This window comes from Pelobates fuscus, chromosome 9 (genome assembly GCF_036172605.1).
Source record: "Pelobates fuscus isolate aPelFus1 chromosome 9, aPelFus1.pri, whole genome shotgun sequence".
Classification (NCBI taxonomy): domain Eukaryota; kingdom Metazoa; phylum Chordata; class Amphibia; order Anura; family Pelobatidae; genus Pelobates; species Pelobates fuscus.
This window is the reverse complement of record NC_086325.1, coordinates 128,249,245-128,277,110: the sequence shown is the minus strand read 5'-3', so window position 1 is coordinate 128,277,110 and position 27,866 is coordinate 128,249,245. Positions and strand designations below refer to the sequence as shown.

General features: G+C 47.5%; 1 protein-coding gene across 1 annotated transcript in view; it reads right to left on the bottom strand.

Annotated features, from left to right (window-relative positions):
• The window catches only part of LOC134573026 (gamma-aminobutyric acid receptor subunit beta-4-like), a 326,649-nt gene that overhangs the window by 80,951 nt on the left and 217,832 nt on the right, over positions 1-27,866 (bottom strand). The window contains exon 4 of the mRNA XM_063432387.1: positions 14,233-14,453. Within this exon, the coding sequence (XP_063288457.1) occupies positions 14,233-14,453 (221 nt within the window). The remainder of the gene's footprint in view (positions 1-14,232; positions 14,454-27,866) is intronic.

Genomic DNA, 27,866 nt, shown 5'->3' with positions numbered 1-27,866 from the left:
GGTAGCTATCCAACGTAGGAGGCCATTGGAGGCCGATGTTTTACTAAACAGAGTGGTTTGTCCTCCAAATTTTGATGTGAACCTGAGATTTTCTTCATTTTGGTTAAGAAGATATACGAATCTGTTGAATTCGTCCTGCGATCCCTGCCACACAACAATGATGTTGTCTATATATCGATGCCACCATAGGATGTTAGTACGAAATTCCCGTAGGGCTTCTAGATGTTGAATATGTTCTTCCCTCCACCCCAGGTGAAGGTTTGCATAAGACTGGGCACAGGCAGTCCCCATCGCATTCCCCTTCACCTGGTGTTAGAATTTGCCACTAAACAAGAAACAGTTGTGTGACAGGTCAAACCCAAGGATATTCAACATTAATTCAGTATTGGGTTCAAGGCTCACACCAAAATCTCACATGGTCAATGCCCCGGTCATGTGGTATAGAGGAATATAATTAATCCACGTCTAAGCTGCATAAGCTTGTAATGCAGGGAACAGCAAAGAAAGAGGCTCTCCTAATGGTGACCCTAAAGGACTTCGACTTTCAAATGTGAAGGAGGCTTTGGACCAAGGCCGCAGTGGAGGGTTAATGTCACGAGATGAGTATGAGATTATCTATGCACATGCTCCGAGGATAGCAACCTTCTACTGCTTGACAAAGGTCCATAAAAGCCTGTCTGAACCCTCTGGCCGCCCAATTGTGTCTGAAATAGGCAACCTCACTCAAAATGGTAGTATATACATCGATAAGATCCTCAGACCATTTGTGGAACAGTTGCCGTCCTACATCCAGGACACAAAGCAGGCCCTGACCCTCCTCTCACATTTGAAAGTCCCTAAGGCAGCCAGTTTATGCAGCTTAGATGTGGAATCATTATATTCCTCTATACCACATGACTGGGGCATTGACCTTGTGAGATTTTTCCTTACAAAAAGAGGTGTGAAATAAAAACAAAAAGTGAAGGTTTGGAATGACCCAAACTACCAAATGAGCGCACTAAAAACCTAGGCAGAACAACGGGATTTAACGGTGCAAAAGGATCCAATAAAAGTAAAAGTAACAAGATTTATTGTAGAAATATATATAAAATAGGATATAGGTTGTAAGACCAGGATATTACATCCGGCACCAACCACTGGGAAATGTTGCTTAGGGTACACTCAAAGCCCTGTTGGTCGTGACTCCTAAGGGCTAGGGGATACCTTTTTGGAAAACACTGTGGTGGTAATCAGGTCTCTGTACTTGTGGTCTAGTTCGGCTCAATGTGTTTCGTCCCACGGTATTTGGGACTTCCTCAGGAGCTGGGGATGATCTATGGAACCCTCCGGCTTTTCTTCTTAAATATGAAGACCTTCGCGCCCAAGTGCAAGTCGTGTAATGCAGGCAGCAGCAAAGAAAGAGGCTCTCCTAATGGTGACCCTAAAGGACTTCGATTTTGTGGTATTGAATAAGTCAAAGACCAACGAAGGGGGAACTATGACAAATTTCTACACCAGTGGGAGTGTTGGTGGATCTTTAAGCTGAAAACTCTATTCCCAACGGGACTTAATGAAATTTGTTCCCCCTTCTTTTTCCCTTTTTATTGAAGCTACATCTCTATCCAATTAATTCTACTTTTAGCCTTGTCGGACATTCTTAATATCTGACTTAATTTTGCTTACCCAATATTTTTAGGCCAAATTAAATTAAATAAAGTCTATATTTAGATATAGGGTATTTAGTAAGTCCCATTTATTAATAAAAACAAGTCACCTTCTTGCGCCACAATCGTTTAGACAATCATTTATCTGCCCTTAAAACATCTTTAACGTCTCTCTCCATTAAGGATAAAGTTTGTGGTTTTCTATATAATCTATACCTCTCGGGAGGTGAATTACTTTATTATTTTTTATTTTTCACCTCTGTAATATACATGAAAAGCGCTCCCTTTTCAATATGCATCTAACAGTACCACACACATTAAAATGAGAAGTATCTCCTAAACAGTGTTTTCTGTTTAGGCTCGTTTAAATCTAAGAAAGGAATATTGATTATGTGACATGTTAAAACTAATTTAAAGTGTTTACATATTTACAATAATAATTCTCCTCCAAAGTAATAACGAGAATTCTAATGCTCATGTTATGTCCTTGAGACAGGTTCTGTGTAGTGGGTATGATAAATTTACTAAGCTCTACTGTTTTAGATTACTTCATAAAGCTATATACAAATAAGAGTTTATCCTCTCATGACATTTTGCTGCAGTGAGCTTACCAATAAGGATACATAGGGATTTCCTTTACCATATACAATTTACTTTGGATATTAGTTTTCATATCGAAAAAGTACTTTAAGTGCTGGGTTAGAGGTTTACTTTTAAGGAGCTAATTAGTAGATAATGGCCGTATAATATGGCACCTGATAATCCTGTGACGTCCTAACGATGGATTGGACGTATGACCTCACTTATGGGTGGGCTTACACCCTATTTAAACAAAGAGACTTGAGAGTGCCCTCGAGTTGACGGCACTCCAGAGCACTATTCACTGATGTGCACTTAGTTTGTTTCACGGTGTGGCTAGGTTGTTTGGCTATTTTAGCTTTAGGAAAGATCTACTTAGTGGATATTGGGAACTGCCTTGAAGCAGTTCAAGGGAGTTATTAGTTTATTTAGTATTAAGATTTATTCATAATCTAATTTTATTAGGAGTCATAGGCAGAGTACATATGGATGTTCTGTTCATCTGACTTAGCGCTGCTGTATCGTTACTCCTTTTTCTAAGTATCCATCTAATTATGGCTCAAGTGGTTTATTTCATGTGTATACCTTTTATATAACTGCATCTATATTTACTCCCTGCCTTCGACACAATGAGTAAATTGATTACTTAATTTCAACCTCTCCTAAGCAAGAGCTCTTAAATAATACTTTGTAACAATCTATCTGATATATTGTGGCAACGTTGCCTAGACACAGAGTGTCCAGTTTTCAGACACTCCTCCTCTTCTATGTGATCTAAATGTATTAACTAGTTCTTTACTGACCTTATATCTAACAGTGGTTAATCCCCTTTTTTCTGTTGAAGAATATCTGTTACAATATTTTCGTTCCACTAGCCACATTAGTTTGTTCAAGTTTGTAGACACGTATTTTTAATCATCGCTAATAAAGTTCTATGGTTTTATCCTAATGAAGTGGCTTCTACCCATTTATAGTAATCTCGTAGTGAAACTTCCACTCTGCTGGGTTTCTCTAACTATTTTTTGCTTCTATATGTCCAAAAGCTAGTTTGAAACCAATGAAAATTGTAAAATTAAATGAAGATAAAGAAAGTATAGAGAATATGTACTAGGAAACCAAAAATAAAAGTCAATGTAATTTGCGTGCGGCTCGAATACTTCTGGGTCCTGGCAGGCCGCATGTGCCGAACAGTTTGATTGGGTGCGTGGCCTGTACAGTATTGGCAACACTGCTCGCATTGTGAGCATGTTCTTAAAGGGGAAATGGGAGCCTAACCTTGAGGTTGGCTTTCATTGGCCCACGTCATTCCGGCACCCCCATTCACGCACGTTTTGGGGCACAGGCATGACGTGGACCACTCAAATTAAAAATAAAAGTATTAAACTTACCTGGCCCTACACCTCGGCTCGTATTTTGACTATGCTTTATTCTGTCTAATGCTAAGTCCGGCCACACTAAGGCCCGGTAAGAGATTTATATTTCTTTAATCTGTTCCTTTATCCTATACTCTGTGTGTTAGGGTTATATTCCATGACATTACAATAGGGCCATGGACACTGCAGGTTTAAGACAGCAAATGGTTTCCTATGAGGGGGGGGTCTCACATCCTGCTCTGTTCTGCGGAGATGTCTGGCCTTGGCATCTACTATACAGTACTCTTTTGACTTGTTTAGTTGTTTTTTCTGGTTTTCTTTATGCTGGGTTTTCTGGGCTCATTCCTTTATTCTGTCCCTGGAATTCCAAGTCTCCTGGATTCCTTTCTATGTTTGTTTTATGTTGCCACACCCTTTCCTTTTCCATTAATCCTTTTGTTTCAGTTGGCTCCTGCAGGCAGTTGTTCCAAGTCCACTGCCCCTTTCTTGCAGGTAAGTGCTGTGTGTGTCTTATTATTGTTTATTTAGTCATGCATATCTAGGCAGATAGGACCCACCGTAATTGGAGTACTTTGGTGCAGTTTTGGGCTGCATACATCTTGGCCATTTTTTATAAGTCTAAATCTCCAATGTTTTACATATATAGTATTTAGTTATGTCTCCTCTTGTTTTGCCTTGTATCTCTTGTCTTGTTTAATTTTGTCTTGTATTCCCAGTTCATGTACAGTCCTGTCATGTCCTGCCTTGTCCATGTCCTGTTCATGTTTTCCTTATGTATTGTGTACATGTTCTGGGTTCTGCTTTCTGTCCTTCTCCGGTTCTGGTTTATCCTAGTTTTGTCTTGTTTTCTTGTTTGGTGTCTATTCTAGTCTTACCTTGTTTCTGTACTGTATACATATCTGCTGCAATGCCTCCCTATTCAGATCCTGGTAGGTCTGTTTATAGTCATCTGGCACCTGGTATCCGCAGGAGCTGCATCAGGGCCCTGGTATGTGGCTGCACAACCGCTGGTGCTCAACACCAGGGGCCGAGCAGTTACCATGCACCAGGCCCTGATAATACATTTCCACACAGTGACTCCTACTATCCGGAGTCTGGGTGGAGGGTAGGAGGTTGTCGATGTGCCTTGGGCGGTTCCGCATCCAAAGGAGAGAGCGGAACCGCCCAAGGAATTGATAATAGGACACGTCTTTAAGCCAATGGAAGTCCAATGTGCAGAACACAGGCCATTTGTAGAATACAACAATTATTATTCCTTTTTAAAAGGATATAAATATGTGAGAATTCTAAATTCATACTTTTTATTTATCTGACCAATCTATTCCCACCCATTGGGGGGCTGTGCTGGGTTGATTGAGTTGGGCTTTTCCCCTCCCATATGAAGGACGTTAGGACGTGTTGCATAGTTTTCAGGTGTTGTTTTGGTATGGGTATTTGCAGTGTTCGGAAGAGGTATTGGATTTTAGATATAAGCGACATTTTCACTGCCACTATACGGCCCAGCCAGGAGAGGAAGCATCCCTTCCACAACTGTAGGGAATCTGAATTCTTTGAATAGGCATACATAGTTGTCCCTAAATAAGTGAGTCAGGTTTTTGGTAAGCTTAAGACCCAGAAAGGTTAGGTGGTCGTGTCGCCAGTCCAGGGGGAAAGCCGCCTGCAGCCTTTTCGTTAGACCCTCATCTAGGTTCATCCCCAAAGACTGGGTTTTGGTGACATTTAGTTTATAGTAAGAGATTGCACTGTATTTTTGGATTTGTGCCATCAGGTTCGGCAGGGACAGGAGGGGTTGTGTTATCGTTACCAGTATGTCATCCGTGAAGAGGTTGAGCTTGTATTCCCTGTCGCCATGAATAGATGGATCTGCTCTGATGGCAGCAGCTAGGGGTTCCAGCGCTAGTATATAAAGCAGAGGTGACAGAGGACATCCCTGCCTAGACCCATTAGTTATGGTTATTCGCTTAGATATGAACAAAGTAGTTTTCAATGTCAGTGGCCAGGTCCTGGCAAAATCATGGGGCTGCTCCATAGGCTGCGGTGCCTATAATCGTAGGCATCTTGCAGTTCTAAGGTTATTGGGGCATGGTCAGACCACGCTATGGTGCCTATGGAACAGGCTGACAGTCGGTTCAGGTGTGTGCCCTTTAAGAAGAACCTGTCAATGCGTGAGTAGGTGTTATGTACCTGGGAGAAGAAGGTGAAGTTCCTCTCCTCCGGGTGGAGGATTATCCACGCATCGTATAACTCGTGCTCACTTAGCAGGCGTATTAGTGGTTTACATTCTCGTGTGAGGGTGGGAAATCTGGGTGTGTTGGGGTGCACTGAGGAGTCCAGTTTTGGCTCCAGTATGTGGTTGAGGTCTCCACATATGACCATGATTCCCCTCTGGACTGGCGAGAGTTTGGTTAAAATTTTATGCAGGAGGTTTCTCTGGTTTGCGTTAGGCGCATATAGGTTAACAATAGTGTGCTCCAGGTTATTGATTTCACAGACTAAGATAATGTATCGCCCTTGTTTGTCAGTGGATTTGTACAGTAACTTAAAGGAGACATCCTTGCTAATTAGGATGGTGACTCCCTTTGTTTCGGAATTAGAAGTGCTGTGATATTGTACGGGGAATTACGTTTGTGCTATCGTGGAAACTTTTTTGAAGTGTGTTTCTTGCAAACACATAACGTCTGGTTGGGCCCTGCGAAGGTCTCTAGTTAGGCAGTATCATTTAACTGGGGTGTTCAAGCCCTTAACGTTGTGGCTATTTTCATACTCTATGATTGTAACGGAGTGCTAGTTCCACATAGACTTTCTCCGCTGGTATTCCAAGGGTACTCAGAACCAAGTAGTTTTTGAGGTGCTTACTCCACTGCAGCTCGTGCTTTGCATGTAGATGCCTGGTCATGCAGGTTGTGCTCAGGTTTAGTACGTTTATGCCGCGCTTCAGGCTCTGATTGCACAGCGTGCAAACCACTCGTGTCTTGTCGTCAGCACATTGTCTGAAGAACTGCCACGCCGGGGAACTCCTTGGAGCTGGCTTTGGTGTGCTTGGTCCCTGGGTGCGGTGGGCAGTAGCAGGCGTACCGTCTAGGGGATGGCCGCTCCGCTTTTGCACCCTGCTCCCTCTTATGCTGTGCTGGTGCCTTTGTGCGACTCTTCCTCCAAACTGCACACGTCACTTGCATGACCTTCATTCCATGTGGGGTCTAAGACCTCATCATCCTCCACATCATCTTCCACCCACTCCTCAACCCTGCCCTCCTTGCCGGTCTGCACACTGCAGAAAGCCACAGTATTTGGCACTTGTGTTTTGTCATCATCAGAGACGTACAGCGGTGGTCCTTGCATGTCCACATCCTGACACATAAGTGGTTGTGCATCAGTGCACTCAATCTCTTTCACTTCTGGGGCAGGGCTAGGTGGATGGCCGACGGAAACCCCGCTAGCAGAGTCATCAAAAAGCACAAGAGACTGCTGCATGACTTGTGGCTCAGACTGCTTGGCTGATTTGCAAGGGGGTGAGGTGAAAGACAGATGGCCATGGGCTGCAGGTGCCAACTCTGAGCTTTCAGCAGGGGACTGGGTGGGAGACAATGTGCAGGAACTGGAGGCACTGGCGCCTGTACTTGTTCAGGCCTCACCATTCATAGAGCGGCATTCGTGCCTACCAAATAACGCTGAAGGTTCTGTTGCGTACTCACACATGAGGAAGGCGTTTCACTTGTGCGTGTAGCTGGCACAGATCAACCACATCCTCTCCTTGCAACAGGAGCTCCACCAACTCCAGCAGCACCACGACCAGTGCCACGTCCCTTATTTGACGCTCTCCTCATTCTTTGCGTTCACCCACCAAACTAACAGATGTTTTATGTCAGGCGACAATGTAACCGCCAATAGTCAACAATTTTTTTTTAGTTTATTGGACTGCAAGAAATGCACCACAGGCCGCAAATGTACTATTTAGCACCAAAAAAATTGAATGTTTAAAACTGCTATGTCACAGCACTATTTGACGGTTCTATTTGACTCTCAGATATGAAGTGCAGGCACCAAATTGACTTTTTAGCACCTTAAGAATTAGAATTTTTAAAAGTGTGCTGTAGACACAATATTTGACGGTTCTATTTGACTCTCAGATATGAAGTGTGTGGCGAAACCGACCTCGCCACGTGTCCTTGGAGGGGGCTGATTGCCCGCCTCTTGCCTTTGGACTATGGACCAGACTTTATGGGAATGTGATACCCCAGATAGCCATACCATGGAGCCTATTCATATAATGAAAGACTATGGGAAAGACTTTAGCTCCATGGCAATTGTACTGTGTGAGTAGGATCTGCGCGCTATTCGGTAGTTTTGTGCGTGCAGATCCCAGCTATCTGGGGATAGGTGAAATGTCTGTGTGTTATGTGTAAATGTGACTTTATGTATTTTAAAGTGTTTTATGTTGTTTTGCAACCATGTGGTTAATGGAGTCTGCCTTTAGTCCTGGGTAATTGGATTACTTCTCCAATTAACTCCAGGGCAGAAGGGAGGAAACCAGGGTGCATTGTGGGGATGTTTTTCTGCCAGCTAGAAAGGAACAAAAGATACTTTTAGTAACTTTTGAACCCCTGGTCGGATTCATGACATTTTTTAATATGTTGTTCCCCTGAATGGATTGATTGTGGATATGTATTTTTATGTGAATGTGATGTATGGTTTTAAAGTTATGAAAGTTGTGTAAAAGTATATTTTACACTGTATGCATAATGGGATTATGTGTCACACTAAGGGGAGGGGATGTGTGGGAGGTAACATCTATGTCATTGGTTCTTTTATGCCTCCCCCTGGGTGTGGCCTGTATGTGTGAGTTGGAAATAAAAGCCAGGCTGGATGAGCCAGTCCAGAGTTCCTGTTTTACCCTCAAAGTGATGTGTCGTCTCATTATTGGGGGAAGGATTTATTGTATGCTGTTCCAGTTGACTGCTAGGAGTACAAGCCTATTCGTATGGTTCCTATTCAATGGTCTACAGCATTCATACGCTTGGGAGAATTTAAAGGTTTCTCGGATTCGGTGATTGTGGTGTCTGCCAGAGTGCTTGGAGTCCTCAGGAAGCACTAGGAGCATCCATTAACGGAGGTACCAAGTCGGGGTGCCAGGTGATCCGTTACATTGGTGGCAGCGGTGGGATGGCGTCCTAGTGCGAGGAGAAGCAGCTCAGAGACACTGGTAACGTTTGGAATTACAAATTGAGGGCAACGCTAGTATCCGTACAGCGCCCCTGGCTACAGCAGGATGGAATCAGCTAGTTTTTGGACAGCGTTCCATGATGAGGAGGAGGAGGCGGCCGCGGACTACAGGGATGCAGACAGAAAGGAAGTCTGGTATGATGCCCTGGAAGACGCCCAGTGGCGGCGAGGTGAGAGTCTCCCCAGTGATGAGCAGCGGCTACAGAAGCGTGTGGCGATGCGCATGTATCTATTGGGAGAGCAGCCCCTGGATGAGTGGGTGACAAGACTAGAGACCCTGGTATGGCGAGAGATCTGGCTAGACAACGCATACCAGGCCCTCTGGTGGCATACCATTCGACTTACCCCCTGGACGGCCGAGCACGACTTACCGGAGGGGGATGATTATGATGGCCCGGGTTTATTATGGGATGCCTTGGAGGACGACATTGATCTTGGCAGCACGGAGGGGTCTAGGTTTTGGGACATCTACGACTACCGGATGGGCATGTATGTCTGGGCTGACGAATGCGAGGTGAGCAAAGACATGACCCACCTGGTAACAAGGGAGTGGGAGCTGGAGCAGGACTACCAACACCTGCTCAGCTTCGTGCAGCTCCAACCTACCCGACAAGCAGAACCAGACCTCATAGACTGGTCCTGGAGAGACCCACAGATGGCAGGTGGAGATGGGATCGAGGTCTCTCTACTGGCCCTACAGGGATGCTGGGCAGTCGGCCCAGATCCCCAGCGGCAGGTTACAGTTCAGAGAGAGGAGCTTGTTACACCCTCTCTCCAGCGGCAGCCTAACCCACCAAGGGGAGACCGTAAGCCCCACACCAGCGCAGATGGGACCGTGGTCTCTGCGCCCAAGTTACAGGGAGCTGAAGGAGCCGTCCTCCCTCCCCAGCGGCAGTGTGATTTGTTGGGAATTGGGAGCCCGGTCTCCATTCCCCAGCGGCAGAGTATCCAGCAGGGAATAGAGAGCCCATCCCCCTTTCCCCCACAGCAGGACTCTGTGCTGGGAGGAGAGACAGTCGGTCTCCCTCCGCAGAGACGGGAAGTATGCATGGGAGAGGAGATTGTTACCACCTCTCCCCAGCGGCGGATCATTAATGTACAGGGAATAGAGAGCCCAGTCTCCATTCCCCAGCGGCAGAGTGTTCTAATGGGAGAGGAGCTGGTTACCACCTCTCCCCAGCGGCAGCTTAATGTACCAGGGGGAGACTGTAAGCCCCACACCTGTGCAGATGGGACCGTGGTCTCTGCACTTCCAGCACAGGGGGTAGGGACGGTCGGTCCTGCCCCCCCACAACAGGGCTGTTTAGCCAAAGGGGAGACAGTCTGTCTCCAGCAGCAGCGCTGTGTAACTAAAGGGGAGACAGTCGGTCTCCAGCAGCAGAGTTGTGTAACTCAAGGGGAGACAGTCGGTCTCCAGCAGCAGAGCGGTGTAACTCAAGGGGAGACAGTCGGTCTCCAGCAGCAGAGCGGTGTATTTAAAGGGGAGACAGTCTGTCTCCAGCAGCAGAGCTGTGTAACTAAAGGGGAGACAGTCGGTCTCCAGCAGCAGAGCTGTGTAACTCAAGGGGAGACAGTCGGTCTCCAGCAGCAGAGCGGTGTAACTCAAGGGGAGACAGTCGGTCTCCAGCAGCAGAGCGGTGTATTTAAAGGGGAGACAGTCGGTCTCCAGCAACCAGGCTCCAACCAGACTACTCCCGTGGTAGTGCTGGCAACAGGACAGAGTACCGCTGGTCTCTGCCCCCTCAGCAACCTACCAAGGCAGCCTACCAGTCCCCCACACAGCCGTGGTGAGGCACCTGAACCTGGACAAGATTCTCCCTCACCCAGGTGTAGTAACTGTTTATTGTGGGTGGGATGCTCTGCTGTTTCTGTCTTGTGGGTGGGCTGCTGGACTAACAAGGGCACTGACCGGCAGGAGGTCAAGTACCCTGTTAGTCTGGGGGGTAAAGGGGAGAAGTGTGGCGAAACCGACCTCGCCACGTGTCCTTGGAGGGGGCTGATTGCCCGCCTCTTGCCTTTGGACTATGGACCAGACTTTATGGGAATGTGATACCCCAGATAGCCATACCATGGAGCCTATTCATATAATGAAAGACTATGGGAAAGACTTTAGCTCCATGGCAATTGTACTGTGTGAGTAGGATCTGCGCGCTATTCGGTAGTTTTGTGCGTGCAGATCCCAGCTATCTGGGGATAGGTGAAATGTCTGTGTGTTATGTGTAAATGTGACTTTATGTATTTTAAAGTGTTTTATGTTGTTTTGCAACCATGTGGTTAATGGAGTCTGCCTTTAGTCCTGGGTAATTGGATTACTTCTCCAATTAACTCCAGGGCAGAAGGGAGGAAACCAGGGTGCATTGTGGGGATGTTTTTCTGCCAGCTAGAAAGGAACAAAAGATACTTTTAGTAACTTTTGAACCCCTGGTCGGATTCATGACATTTTTTAATATGTTGTTCCCCTGAATGGATTGATTGTGGATATGTATTTTTATGTGAATGTGATGTATGGTTTTAAAGTTATGAAAGTTGTGTAAAAGTATATTTTACACTGTATGCATAATGGGATTATGTGTCACACTAAGGGGAGGGGATGTGTGGGAGGTAACATCTATGTCATTGGTTCTTTTATGCCTCCCCCTGGGTGTGGCCTGTATGTGTGAGTTGGAAATAAAAGCCAGGCTGGATGAGCCAGTCCAGAGTTCCTGTTTTACCCTCAAAGTGATGTGTCGTCTCATTATTGGGGGAAGGATTTATTGTATGCTGTTCCAGTTGACTGCTAGGAGTACAAGCCTATTCGTATGGTTCCTATTCAATGGTCTACAGCATTCATACGCTTGGGAGAATTTAAAGGTTTCTCGGATTCGGTGATTGTGGTGTCTGCCAGAGTGCTTGGAGTCCTCAGGAAGCACTAGGAGCATCCATTAACGGAGGTACCAAGTCGGGGTGCCAGGTGATCCGTTACAAAGTGCATGCCCCAAATGTACTATTTAGTAGATTAGCACCCAGAAAATAAGAATGTTTACAATTGCGCTGTAACCACAGTATTTGACGCTTCTATATGACTCTCAGATATGAAGAGCACGCCCCAAATGTACTTCTTAGGAGCAAAAAAAGGGAATTTGTAAAAGTGCGCTGTAACCGCAGTATTTGACTCTCAGATATGAATAGCACACCCCAAATTTACTATTTAGCAGTTTAGCACCAAAACAATTAGAATTTTTACAACTGCGCTGTAACTGCAGTATTTGACGCTTCTATTTGACTCTCAGATATGAAGAGCACGCCCCAAATTTACTATTTAGCAGTTTAGCACCAAAACAATTAGTATTTTTACAACTGCGCTGTAACCACAGTATTTGACGCTTCTATTTGACTCTCAGATATGAAGTGCACCCCACTAATGTACTAGTTTGCAGAATTATTTCCTAATCCGTCCCTGAAAGCCACAGCATCCTCTCCCTACACTAATAAGTGCTCATGTGACGCGCGGCGCTACGTGACTCCAGCTTATATATAAAGGCTCGGTCACATGCTGCACTGGCCAATCACAGCCATGCCATTAGTAGGCATGGCTGTGATGGCTTCTAAGGGCACACAAGGCAAACGCTTGTTGATTGGCTGCCCTGCAGCCTTTCAAAACGCGCCATTAAATCGCCGAACTCCAACCCGAACATACACTGATATGTCCGTGTTCAGGTCCGGGGTCCAAAATACGTAATGTTCGGTACGAACCTGAACTTTACAGTCCGGGTTCCCTCAACTCTACTTACCACTCATCCAGGTTGACGTCTGTGAGTCTGCTGTCAACTGCTGTATACATCCAATTACAAGCTGTGCTAACCATTCTTATCTATAACTGTTCTGCCTTTCCATTACTCTCCCTTCTCAGTCTTGTTTCCTCCCCACCATGTGAATATTGTGAATTTCAATTTTCCCTCCTTCATAATCATGGTTTGTTTCTTTAATAGTACACTCTTCCCATATTCCACGCCCCCTTGCTTCCAATTGGCCATTGGTTTATAGGCTCTCCTCCTCATGGGCACCCCTTTCTGCATTTGTAAACTGTGTAATATATTACTATAGTGGATCGATAATTTTGCTTTACTCCTAGGATATATCCTGCATATATGCTTGAGTGCTTATTGCAATCTGCAGTGCATATTACAAAGTCATGTGGATCCCTCAACTAAATTTACAATGCACCATCTGTTTACTAATTTTAACAGGTGATCACATGAGCACAGCTTCGTCAAATAATAATCTATTTAAAGTTCGACTGGGAGTATAAATTTGGCACTCCTGATAAATAGGGATATCTCTCCTCTGTAGTCTTTGTAATGTTTTCTGTGTGTAGTATTCTACATGGAGAGAAGGGGCAAGCACCACTTGATAGTGGTCACACAGAGCAGTTCTTTATTCAGCTCAGATGCATACACTAAACACAAACTGGAGACTGATCAACTAAACTCAAAATGGCCACCGACCATAGATTTCCCCACAAACAGTCCAGAGTGTCCTTTCTAAAGCAACAGTATACTACAGTCTTCTGGCTAGGGCCTGGATAGGGAACAGCCATTTATGGACATATTCCCCAACCTGTGTATGATATATCAAGCCTTTATGACACTTGGGTATTTACCCCTTATTGGTTACTTTAGATAATCACTTGTTCTTTATATTCTCTGAGACTATCTGTATTTATTATAGTTTAGGCAGATTTGGACACCAGATAATTAAAATGACCCCTGGTTATTACCAGGGGTTATTACATATAGGGAATTACATTGACTTTTATTTCTAGTTACCAAGTGCATATTCTCTATACTTTATTTATCCTCATTAATATTAGACTTTCACTGAGGATTGTTTCAAGCTAGCTTTTGGACTTTTTTTTTGTCCTATAGAAATTGATGTGATATTATTTCTCTCCAACTGATGTCCTTTAAGAAGTCCTTATTCTATCATTTTGTATATCTACCACAATTATTTATTTTGATAGTTTAAATCAAATGTCTCAAACTGCTTAGTTGTGTGGACAATCCAAACATACTCTAGAGGAGGGGTAGGCAACATTTGACATTTCAGATGATTTGGACTACATCGCCCTTAATGCTTTTACAGCCACAATAATAGCAAAGCTTCATGGGAGGTGTGGTCCACAACATCTGGAGTGTTGATGGTTGATTACCCCTGCTCTAGGGACTGTAACACAATTATCTTAATTATAGGAATATGATTCATATTGTTCATATGAATTCAATGGTTTAAATCATGATGTGGTGGACTATATCTCCCATTATGTTTTTATAGTCATAATGTTGGAAACGCATCAGAGAAGTCCACAACATCTGGAGTGCCTAAGGCTGCCTACTCCTGGTTTAATGAGACAACAGAAGAGCAGTACTTGGATATCTAACCTCAGCCCATATAGGACAGTGCCATCTGGATGCAATCGGATCATTCGGTTCTTGACAGTCACTCCATGCAGAAAAGATTTTTTATCATTTAGGAAGTAGGTATCTGGAAGCCAGAGCTGATCAGCCACACGATTGTCCAATGTAAGATTGAGAGGGAGAGCAGTGTATGCCAAGCGCTTATCTCTCCAACTCTGCTGGAAATACATAGTTATTGTGTAGTCCTGTATAAGAAATGAAAAAATGAGAATGAAGAAAAATGATGAGTAGCAGAACTAGAATGGTCTTAATTAGTATAGAGGACATTATCATTGCTGTGTTGGAAAAAAACATTGTGAACTTATTAATACAGCATGATCTACTGAAATATAGTTTATACTATTTTCTTGCTAGGTTCTGTAATGATCATGCACAACACATTAAATGGACACTCCAGACCCCTAAAGCTTATCTTTTATGTGTGAAGAGTGTTTTTATTTTTAATTTTACAAAAAGTGCAAATTTAAATAGAAATTTGAACTTTTATAAATGAATCTTGTTACACCTCCTTGTTTGTCAGTCAAACAACTGGTGTTATTACTTCCTGGCTGTTTAGCTTAGTGGAGCTAAACTTAGAGCTCTGGCCTTGAATAGACTTCTCATTGAAATTCTCATTAATATTTCTGTAATTGAATAGCCACAGAAAGTCTTGGCAAGGTTAGAAAGGGAAGGCATGCAAAGGTTTCAGGCAGAAGTTCTGCCGCTTTTGCAAACCTTAAATACCCCACACAAAAATGCATAACTAAATGCACACATGTATTCATTATTAAACAGTGATTTTATTTTTTTCTTGGGTAGTGGAGTGCCCCTTTAACTACATGACTTTTTTGTTTTAAGAATGGAATGTGCTAGTAAAAAACTTTCATCAGGAATGTTACTTTATTACTACAAATGTGTCAGTTAAGTTACACGCATTAAAGCACAGAGTGCTTTAATGCATGTAATGTGCAGAGTGGTGTGTAAAGCAGCAGCAGGAATATAGCTTGACTAGTAAATACTTTATTCTGCATTTATCACACACACACAAGTCAAATAAAAATACTATAGAAATTTCAATGTTAACATAAATTCTAAAACAATTTAAATCCGCTAGGTCCTTGTCATGGGGGTCGTACCCCAACACCTATGAAGAGTGGAAATCCACAAAAGGTGGATCCGAAAGATGTATTATCAAGCTATTAATATAGCAAGAAATAAGGTCAGGAATACAGAAATACAAGTAGTATATACAAAACCGGGTCAGGACACCAGAAAAATCACGAGTCAAATACGAAGCAGAGTCAGGATACCAGAAATCACAAGTCAAATATGAAGCCAGGTCAGGATATGAGAAATCACAAGTCAAAATACGAAGCTGAGGTCAGGATACCAGAAATCACAAGTCAAATACGAGCCGAGGTCTTGAATAGCACTAACGTATTTCAGGACTGAAACCATGAAAGGGCAAGAAGTAAGGGCTAGAACAGGCCTTAAATAGGTTCAAAAGAGTTCTCATTGGTCCACGTCATCTGAGCGACCTCAAACAGCATGGGGTTACCAAGACTCGGTCCCTTTAAGGGCGTGACGTTATGGCAATTTAATTATTTTTGGAGCTGCAGTTCGGGCCGCGAACCAGCAGAGGGAGCCGCTAGTGGAACCGAAGGTGAGTATACTATTCAGACCATAGTGTTCAGGTTGCGTGGCCTAAGCCCTGCAGAAAATACAGCCACACGTTGAGGGGAGTGGCATGGGCATGCGGCACAGGTAAGTTTGTGACAGTCCTCCAGTCCAGATCATTGTGTGAATTTAAGAGGGTAATCCATATTTCAATTAATAATAATTAAGCGCCTTTTTCGAACTTTCCTTACCTTAAAAGCAAACAGAATTTTGACATTCACAGTTAAAATGTTACGTAGAACTAAGAAAAAAAAACCAAAAACTTATTTTCTCCCTTTTTTTTATATTTTATTCATATTAAATTATGTTCCATACCTAAATATTTGATGTTAAATGAAAGCCCTGTTTCCCCTGAATAAAATGATATATAATAAGTGTGGGTGCATTTATTATGAAAGAGGTGAATTACGGTTGGACAGACATAGAGCGCAAATGCCAGGTTTTGTTTACGTTTTGTTTTGATCACAACTTGTACATTTGGCTGCGGTCTTAAGGGGTTAAAGGGGCAACAGTACATACAAACACAACTTTATTAAAATGCCAACACTACACACAAATAGACCCCTACGTTCACAAACACATACTTCATACAAAAACATGCTTACATTCAAACATACAAACTCTGCCTACAAATAAAGCCTTGCAAGAATGGGCAGCTGATAGATCCCAAGATGGCAACGCCACATGGGAATGCAAGGCTTTTCCTCTTCTGTTTGGAGGAAGAGAAAAAGCTCTTGCGTGGGTGTGGGCACTGCTGAGGAGCGCCATGACATCAGAAGTCAAATCAGGCTCTCGTGCAAGAGTCTCATGTTTTCTAAAAGTTGCACTTTTGTCTCATCTCTCCAGAGCATTAATTATCCCAAAAGGGGCCAACAAAGTTTTAATTTGCAGTTGTGAGATGAACACTCTCTTGACAGTTCTACACAGTCTCTATCATTTGTAAATATTGAACACTGACCATGAATGATATAAGTAAGTAAACACTATATAGAGGAAAATGTATTCATACTCACCATAATTTTCTCTTCCTGGCCATAGGCCATGTCATCACAACAATGGGTAGCTTCTCCCTATCCCTAATTAGACAGGAACTAAATAAAATAAGAGTATAAGTACCCTCTCCTCCCTCAGTCATGTTTCCAGCAATATCCCAGGGCGGGATCTTTGTGCTTCCAATGGCATACTACCAGGAAAATAAAATTACGGTAAGTATGAATACATTTTCCTCTTTCCTGGCCATATCCATGGCAGCACAACAATGGGTAATACCCAAGCAATAACCAAGGTAGGAATAAAAAAATTTGGACTCAAGATTAAATAATGCCAGTGTATTAGCAAACCAAAAACGTGAAAACAAGTAAAGTAAATCAAACTTATAAGTTGGATGCAGAAAGAACAGTTTTACCAAATTGATCAAATTGACCAGCCTTTACATCTATTTCATAATGTCTTATGAAAGTGTTTGTCGAGGACCAAGTAGCTGCCTTGCAAATAAGTTCTGGGGACACCTTGGCCACAGCTGCCCAGGAAGAAGAGCAAATAAGGAATAAGCAAAGTACTGCATGGGAGACCACCCCTAGCAGGTCGTGTGTCTCCAATTAGGTACTTTGCAACAATGAATCCGTGCTAATTAATGTCTGTTGCGGGTGGCCGCCGTTCGTGTACCGAACACATGGCGGCGGCCATATTTGTTTTCGGAGAGTCAGCGGGGTTTTGTCGCCGAGTGCCTGGAACTAAATTCGGCTACTCGGCAACACAAGCCCCGCTGGACTTCCAAGCCATTCGGGAGTTTTCTTCTTTCGGGAATCTCGTTCCCTCAGTTAATGCAACTGTTTTAAACCAAGTGGTCCTGATATGGTAAAATGAACGGCGTTCGGTTATTTGTGCTGGGATCTGAGCACAAGTTCCCTTAATCGTGCGCTCAGGTCCCAGTTATGTAATAAAGGGCTTAGTAGCTGCCTAGGAGGGATATTAGGGCAGTTATGGATTTTAATGTAAAAACTGTATTTCTCTGTACCAAGAGATAATCCCATTAGCAATGCATTCTGGGGTAATTATCTCCTTGGTACAGCAGTGTATGATGAGTATTCTGTCTGTAAACTCAGTCCCCCATGTAGTCCACTACTGGACAAACCCTGTAATGTGACTTACAGGATTTTACCTACTTTGTACCTGCTTTATTCTGTCTGCCAGCGGAGATACCGTGGATAATACTACTACTCCGCTACACGGGGTCGCGTCATTGACACCATCCATGACATCGGTGCGTATGCGTAGGACATGCCGAAAGCACTGAGAGTGGAGCCGGCTTCGGATCCTACACCACATGGGCGCGAAGGAGTAAGGTAAGAGACCGTGACAGTAATGCTGGGAGTACTATTTCCTCATTTATGTGGAAAGCCAAAGTAAGGAACTGTTTTTAAGATCACTCTATCTTTGTGAAAGACTGCAAATGGTTCTTTAGCTGATAGAGTGAGAAGCTCTGATACCCTTCTGCCCAAATTTAAGGCCACCAAAAGGAATGTTTTTATGGTGAGGAGATGAGGAGAAACAGATTCTAGAGGTTCAAAATGATGAGATTTCAGTGCTTTTTAACCCGCTGTAAGTCCCATGGAGGTGCAATAGGCTTAATCGGTGAATTTATCTTTAATACTGCTGTCATGAATCTGGCCACATCCGTGTGAAAAAGCCCATTTATGGTCAGTCAGGGCCGAGAGAGCTGAAATATGTACCTTTATCTAATCCGGATTGTAAGAACTCCACAATATCTTTAGTAGATGCTGACTAAAACTCTCTATTTGTTTAGACATGGCCCTTGTAGAAAAGACATCCCAGACTCTGCAATATGTGGTGGAAGTGGAATGCTTTCTTGCCTTTAATAGTGTTGATCACCAATAGGGAAACATCTTTGTCTTTCAGTCCTTGCCTTTAAATTTCCACGCCATCAGTTTGAGGGAGGCTGGATTTGGGTGAGCTGCCATGGTTTTTCTTTGCAGAGACTCAGCAGCAGTGGAAACCATGGTCTGCATGGCCATATGAGAATAATGGTACTTTCTCTTGTCTTAGCCTCCTCTGCAGGGGAAAGATGAGTGGAGTTGGGGGAAATGCATATCCTTGACTGAATAGCCATCTGCTTGACAATGCATCTCTTACTATGGCCTGTGGATCGAGACTTTTGGAGAAGAAGTCCTTCAACTTTCTGTTCTTGTTTGTTGCCATTAGGTCTATTTGTGGTAATCCACATTTCTCTATTATATTTCGGAATATTTTGCTCGAAATACTCCATTCTCATGGATCTATTTCCACTCTGCTTAGGAAGTCAGCTATCGAATTCTGTATTCCAGAAAGATGGATGGCTGTTAAACCTGCTACATGTACTAGTGCCCATGTCATTAGCGGTCTCATTATCTTCATCATACTGCGACTTCTGGTTCCTACTTGATGGTTGATGTAAGCTACCCACCGTTGTATTGTATGTTCTGATTTTGATGTGCTTTGAAATACTTCAGAGCTTTGAACACTGCCATGATCTCTACGAGGTTCGAGGGAGTGTTTGTTACTGAGAGTTTCCTTGAATTAAATGGTTTTGAAGATGGGCTCCCCATCCCCATTGGCTGGCATCTGTAGTTATAATAGTCCAATGAATGTTTCCAAGGGGAAATCCTCTGAATAGGAACCTCTTGTATAGCCACATCAGGGATTGAACCTGAAGAGAAATGTTGATGGGCTGTTGCAGATTTCCTGATATGAATTGGCAAATTAAAATATTCTGAAACTTCCTCATTCCATTTTGCCTGCCTTGTCAGACCTATAGCATTTTGCTGCTGAGATGACATAGGATGCCAACATCTCTCTTCATAAGATTTATACCTCTTTCTGGAGACAACTGAACCATGCCTTTGAAAGTGTTGAACATGGCTCCTAGGTACCTCATGTTCTCAGATGGATGTGGTTGACTTTTTCCTCTGTTGATCTTCCACCCATGAAGTAGAAGGAACTACATACAGAGTTGACTATGGATCAGGAGTGTCTTTGTTTTCTGCCAGGATTAAGATGTTGTCTAATTAGTGGTAAATGGCTATTCCCTTCTTTCTATTCTAAGATATCTTCTTCGGATAATATCCAATACCCATCTATCTCTTGTTGATTGCTTCCATGCCTTTTGGAATAGTAGCAGGTGTGCTCATACTTCTCCTGACTGGGAGGGAAACCCGTCATAAGGATCTGGGATTCTTGTGGAATGAAGAGCCTCGAGACTTGCCTCCTCTGATTGAGATCTGTCCTCATTTCCATGGCTGGGATCTCCCCAGTGGCGTACATACCAGGGTCGCAGGGGTCGCGGCTGCGACCGGGCCCGGCCCACCAGGGGGCCCGGCCGCCCCTGCGACCCGGTATGTACGCTCTGGGCCAGCCTCTTCTCCTGGGGGGCCCAGGAGCCGGCCACCTCCGGGCCCCCCGAGGCTGGCCCTGCTTACACCCGGCGGCCGGCTGGTGCGCGAGGGAGCACTCTCCCCTGAGTGCTTCCTCTTCAGCTCCCTCGCGCACCGCACTGATACCGGAGCCGGAAGATGATGTCATCTTCCGGCGCCGGTATCAGTACGCGGCGCGCGAGGGAGCTGAAGAGGAAGCACTCAGGGGAGAGTGCTCCCTCGCGCGCCCGCAGGACCAGCCAGCCCGCCGGGTGACCGCCCCCCCCCCCAGGAGCCCAGCAGCACCACTGGACCCCAGGGAATCCCCTCAGCACTCCAAAAGGTAAGGAGGCTGGGGGGATTAAATTAAAAAAAAAACATGTGTAAGTGTAAGTGTGTGTGTGTGTGAGTGTGTTAGTGTGAGTGTGAGTGTTAGTTTGTGTGTGTGTTAGTGTGTGAGTGTTAGTGTGTGTGTGTGTGAGTGTTAGTGTGTGTGTGTTAGTGTGTGTGTGTGTGAGTGTGTTAGTGTGAGTGTGAGTGTTAGTGTGTGTGTTAGTGTGTGAGTGTTAGTGTGTGTGTGTGTGAGTGTTAGTGTGTGTGTGTTAGTGTGTGTGTGTGTGAGTGTGTTAGTGTGAGTGTTAGTGTGTGTGTGTGTGTGTTAGTGTGTGAGTGTTAGTGTGTGTGTGTTAGTGTGTGTGTGTTAGTGTGTGTGTTAGTGTGTGTGTTAGTGTGTGTGTGTTAGTGTGTGTGTGTGTTAGTGTGTGTGTGAGTGAGTGTTAGTGTGTGTGTGTGTGAGTGAGTGTTAGTGTGTGTGTGTGTGTGTGTGTTAGTGTGTGTGTGAGCGTGTGTGTGTGTTAGTGTGTGTGAGCGTTAGTGTGTGTGTGTGTTAGTGTGTGTGAGCGTTAGTGTGTGTGTGTTAGTGTGTGTGAGCGTTAGTGTGTGTGTGTTAGTGTGAGTGTTGGTGTTTGTGTTAGAGTGTGTGTCTGCTAGTGAGTGTCAGTGAGTGTGTTACTGTGTGTCTGTTACTGAGTGTGTTTGTGTGTGTGTGTGTTAGTGAGTCTGTTTGATGTCTGTTAGTGAGTGTGTGTTTGTCAGTGAGAGTGTATGTTTTGTAAGTGAGTGTGTATGTATGTCTGCCGCTGAGTGTGTCTTTGTCAGTAAATGTGTGTGTCTGTTAGCTAGTGTGTATGCATTTGTTCGTGAGAGTGTGTGTGTGTGTCTTCAGCACTTACCTTTCTCCAGCGCCGGACTCCCATGGCGCTGGGGATCCCTCCGCCTCTCAGCTCCGAATGCGCATGCACGGCAAGAGCCGCGCACGCATTCAAACCGCCCATAGGAAAGCATTACTCAATGCTTTCCTATGGACGTTCAGTGTCTTAAAATGGCGCAAGCGCCTCTAGCGGCTGTCAGTGAGACAGCCACTAGAGGCTGGATTAACCCTCAGTGAAACATAACAGTTTCTCTGAAACTGCTATGCTTTCAGCTGCAGGGTTAAAACTAGAGGGACCTGACACCCAGACCACTTCATTGAGCTGATGTGATCTGGGTGTCTGTAGTGGTCCTTTAAGTGTGTGTGCATCTGCATGCAGTGGCGTACATACCGCGGTCGCAACCCCTGCGACCAGGTGCCCGCCGCCATGTGTTGCTGCCCCGGCCCGCGCAGAGTGGGGGGGGGGGCCCACGGATCAATTTTTGCACCGGGGCCCCATGGGTCATGTGTACGCCACTGGATCTCCCATACTCTCTTCCTGGTCTATATGATCTGGAGTCATGAAAGTAAGAATAATCTGGATATCTTTTGGAAAGAAAGGTTACTCTGGGTTTACGATCTTACATAGTATAGTTACATATCTGAAAAGAGACCGGCGTCCATCAAGTTCAGCTTTCCTCATATATGTTTTTGCTGTTGATCCATCTTGTGGAAGAAATGCTTATCTTCCTTCTGCAGCTCTCTTTATGCACTCATCTAGGTTCCCAAATAACTTCTCCCCATGGAAGGGTAGGGCACACGGACTTGATTTTGATGATGCATCAGCTGACCAGAATCTGAGCCATAGTGCATTTTCTGGCTGAGACGGAGAGACATATTTCCATCTAAGGTTTTCACCATGTCTGCTGAGGCTTCATAAGTAAAGTCCACTGCTAGCTTTATGTCTCTGAGGCCCTCTAGAAGATAGGATCTGCTTCTGCCCTTTTGAATATTTTCCTCCAAATTTTCCATCCAAATCTTTAATGCTCTGGAAACTGAAGTAAGAGCTACTGCTGGATGGAAACCTGTGCCTGCTGCAACATAGACTTTAGAGAGATGTAAGTCCATCTTTTTATCCATTGGATCTCTAAATGACTGAAATACCATAAAAGCTGGAAACTCTGGCTATGCAGGAGATCTTTAGGGTTTGCAGAGCCTGAACAGCTAAAGAAATCTCAATGTTGGCGCCTTTAAAAGGTTTGCGGCGTCACCCATGACGCAATTCAGCACAACCCGATCGATCAAATGCGTGAATTGTCTATATGGCGCATGCACAAAAAACTTCATGATGCAACCGTCTGGTTCGCGCATGCACGGTTCACCGGACTGGACGCCGAGTGAGATGGCGCCTCCCAGATGCCGTGAGCCGTCAAAACTTCCCAATTATTGTCAGAAATGCGGCAAAAAAGCAGTGAAACTAAAAGACATTAACTCTAGACCACCAGGGAATCATAAAAGAAGGTAAGATTTACCTCTCTCCAGGATTGTCTGTAAATAAAAAAATAAATAAAAGTAGGCAGAAGGGGGTATCTGGCACCCATAAATATGTGTGTGTGTTACATAGTTACATAGTTACATAGCTGAAAAGAGACTTGCGTCCATCAAGTTCAGCCTTCCTCACATATGCTTTTGCTGTTGATCCAAAAGAAGGCAAAAAACCCAGTCTGAAGCACTTCCAATTTTGCAACAAACTAGGAAAAAATTCCTTCTTGACCCCAAAATAGCAGTCAGATGTCTCCCTGGATCAAGCAGCTATTACCCCACTAATTAGTAATTGTATCCATGTATGTTATGTTTTTGCAAGTATTTATCCAATTGCAATTTAAACATCTGTATAGACTCTGACAAAACCACCTCTTCTGGCAATTAATTCCATATCCTTATTGCTCTTACTGTAAAAAAAAAGGCATTTTCTTTGCCTGTGTGTGTGTGTGTGTATATATATATATATATATATATATATATATATATATAGGGAGACCACAATGGGAGGGGGAGGCGGGGGGGGGGGGGAGAGACCACCATGGGAGGGAGAGGGAGACCACCATGGGAGGGGGAGGGAGGCCACCATGGGAGGAGGTGGGGGGGAGAGAGAGACCACCATGGGAGGAGGTGGGGGGCGAGACCACCATGGGAGGAGGTGGGAGGTGGGGGGGGAGAGACCACCATGGGAGGAGGTGGGAGACCACCATGGGAGGAGGTGGGGGGAGAGAGACCACCATGGGAGGAGGTGGGAGGGAAAGACCACCCTGGGAGGAGGAGGGAGGTGATAGGGGAAAAGACCACGCTGGGAGGAGGTGGGGGGAGAGACCACCCTCGGAGGAGGTGGGGAGAGACAACCATGGAAGGGGGAGGTGGGGGAGACCACCATGGGAGGGGGGGAGAGACCACCATGGAAGGGGGAGAACACATGGGAGGGAGAGACCACCATGGGAGGGGGGGAGAGACCCCCAATGGAAGGGGGAGGTGGGGGGAGACCACCATGGGAGGAGGAGGTGGGGGTGGGAGAGACCACCATGGGAGGGGGGAGAGACCACCATGGGAGGGGGGGAGAGACCACCATGGGAGGGGGAGGAGGGGTGAGAGACCACCATGGGAGTAGGTGGGAGGTGGGGGGAGAGACCACCATGGGAGGAGGTGGGGGGGAGAGACCACCATGGGAGGGGGAGGTGGGGGGAGAGACCACAATGGGAGGAGATGGGAGGTGGGGGGATAGATCACAATGGGAGGAGGAGGGAGGTGGGGGGAGAGATTACCATGGGAGGAAGTGGGGGGAGAGATCACAATGGGAGGAGGAAGGAGGTGGGGGGAGAGATCACCATGGGAGGAGGTGGGGGGAGAGATCACCATGGGAGGAGGTGGGGGGAGAGATCACCATGGGAGGAGGTGGGGGGAGAGATCACCATGGGAGGAGGTGGGGGGAGAGATCACCATGGGAGGAGGTGGGGGGAGAGATCACCATGGGAGGAGGTGGGGGGAGAGATCACCGTGGGAGGAGGTGGGGAGGAGATCACCGTGGGAGGAGGTGGGGGGGAGAACACCATGGGAGGAGGTGGGGGGGAGAACACCATGGGGTGGGGGGTGGGATAGGCCACCATGGGAGGGGGGAGAGACCACCATGGAAGGGGGAGAGAGACCACCATGGGAGGGGGGGCGAGACCACCATGGGAGGGGGGGCGAGACCACCATGGGAGGGGGAGGTGGGAGGTGAAGGGGGAGAGACCACCATGGGAGGAGGTGGGAGGTGGGGGGGAGAGATCTCCATGGGAGGTGGGGGGAGAGACCACCATGAAAGGGGGAGGTGGGGGAGACCACAATGGGAGGGGGGGGTGGAGGTTGGGAGATATCACCATGGGAGGGGGGGATAGACCACCATGGGAGTAGGTGGGAGGTGGGGGGAGAGACCATCATGGGAGGAGGTGGGGGGGTGAGACCACCATGGGAGGGGAAGGTGGGAGATGCAGGGGGAGAGACTACCATGGGAGGAGGTGGGAGGTGAGAGATCACCGTGGGAGGTGGGGGAGAGACCACCATGGAAGGGGGAAGTGGCGGGAGACCACCATGGGAGGAAGGGGAGACCACCATGGAAGGGGGAGGTGGGGGGAGACCACCATGGGAGGGGGAGTTGGGGTTTGGGAGAGATCACCATGGGAGGTGGGAGAGACCACCATGGGAAAGGGAGGTGGGGGGGAGAGACCACCATGGGAGTAGGTGGGAGGTGGGTGGGAGAGACCACCATGGGAGGGGGGAGGTGGGGGGAGAGACCACCATGGGAATAGGTGGGAGGTGGGGGGGAGAGACCACCATGGTAGGAGGTGGGGGGAGAGACCACCATGGGAGGAGGTGGGAGGTAGGGGGAGAGACCACCATGGGAGGGGGGAGGTGGGGGGAGAGACCACCATGGGAATAGGTGGGAGGTGGGGGGGAAAGACCACCATGGTAGGAGGTGAGGGGGGGAGACCACCATGGGAGGAGGTGGGATGTAGGGGGGAGAGACAACCATGGAAGGGGGAGGTGGGGGGAGACCACCATGGGAGGTGGGGGTAGACCACCATGGGAGGGGGGAGAGACCACCATGGGAGTAGGTGGGGGTTGGGGGGGAGAGACCACCATGGGAGGAGGTGGGGAGAGAGACCACCATGGGAGGGGGAGGTGGGGGGAGAGACCATAATGGGGGGAGGTGGGAGGTGGGGGGGGGAGAAATCACCATGGGAGGAGGTGGGGGGGAGATCACCATGGGAGAAGGTGAGGGTAGAGATCACCATGGGAGGAGGTGGGGGGGAGAACACCATGGGAGGAGGTAGGGGGGGACACCATGGGAGGAGGTGGGGGGGAGAACACCATGGGGTGGGGGGTGGGAGAGACCACCATGGGAGGGGGAGGTGGGGGGAGACCACCATGGGAGGGGGGAGAGACCACCATGGTAAGGGGGAGGTGGTAGAGACCACCATGGGAGGGGGAGGTGGGGGGCAGAGACCACCATGAGAGGGGGGAGAGACCACCATGGAAGGGGGAAGTGGGGGGAGACAACCATGGGAGGAGGAGGGGGGTGGGAGCAACCACCATGGGAGGGGGGAAAGACCACCATGGGAGGAGGGGGGAGAGACCACCATGGAAGGTGGGGGGAGACCACCATGGGAGGTGGGGGGAGACCACCATGGGAGGTGGGAGGAGTCCACCGTGGGAGGTGGGGAGAGACCGGGGAGAGACCACCATGGGAGGGGGGGCGAGACCACCATGGGAGGGGGGGCGAGACCACCATGGGAGGGGGGGCGAGACCACCATGGGAGGGGGAGGTGGGAGGTGAAGGGGAGAGACCACCATGGGAGGAGGTGGGAGGTGAAATCACCGTGGGAGGTGGGGGGAGAGACCACCATGGAAGGGGGAGGTGGGGGGAGATCACCATGGGAGGGGGGGAGAGACCACCATGAAAGGGGGAGGTGGGGGAGACCACAATGGGAGGGGGAGGTGGGGGGAGAACACCATGGGAGGGGGGAGAGAGACCACCATGGGAGGGGGGAGAGAGACCACCATGAAAGGGGGAGGTGGGGGGAGACCACCATGGGAGGAGGAGGTGGGGGGTGGGAGAGACCACCATGGGAGGGGGGAGAGACCACAATGGGAGGGGGAGGAGGGTGGGAGAGACCACCATGGGAGTAGGTGGGGGTTGGGGGGGAGAGACCACCATGGGAGGAGGTGGGGAGAGAGACCACCATGGGATGGGGAGGTGGGGGGAGAGACCACAATGGGAGGAGGTGGGAGGTGGGGGGGGAGAGATCACAATGGGAGGAGGAGGGAGGTGGGGGGGAGAAATCACCATGGGAGGAGGTGGGGGGAGATCACCATGGGCGAAGGTGGGGGTAGAGATCACCATGGGAGGAGGTGGGGGGGAGAACACCATGGGAGGAGGTAGGGGGGGGACACCATGGGAGGAGGTGGGGGGGAGAACACCATGGGGTGGGGGGTGGGAGAGACCACCATGGGAGGGGGAGGTGGGGGGAGACCACCATGGGAGGGGGGAGAGACCACCATGGTAAGGGGGAGGTGGTAGAGACCATCATGGGAGGGGGAGGTGGGGGGCAGAGACCACCATGAGAGGGGGGAGAGACCACCATGGAAGGGGGAAGTGGGGGGAGACAACCATGGGAGGAGGAGGGGGGGTGGGAGCAACCACCATGGGAGGGGGGGAAAGACCACCATGGGAGGTGGGGGGAGACCACCATGGGAGGTGGGGGGAGACCACCATGGGAGGTGGGGGGAGACCACCATGGGAGGTGGGGGGAGACCACCATGGGAGGTGGGGGGAGACCACCATGGGAGGTGGGGGGAGACCACCATGGGAGGTGGGAGGAGTCCACCGTGGGAGGTGGGAGGAGTCCACCGTGGGAGGTGGGAGTAGTCCACCGTGGGAGGTGGAGGGAGACCACCGTGGGAGGGGGATGGGGGAGAGACCACCATGGGAGGGGGGGCGAGACCACCATGGGAGGGGGGGCGAGACCACCATGGGAGGGGGGGCAAGACCACCATGGGAGGGGGAGGTGTGAGGTGAAGGGGAGAGACCACCATGGGAGGAGGTGGGAGGTGAAATCACCGTGGAGGTGGGGGGAGAGACCACCATGGAAGGGGGAGGTGGGGGGAGATCACCATGGGAGGGGGGGGAGAGACCACCATGAAAGGGGGAGGTGGGGGAGACCACAATGGGAGGGGGAGGTGGAGGTTGGGAGATATCACCAAGGGAGGGGGGGGAGAGACCACCATGGGAGGTGGAGGTGGGGGGAGAGACC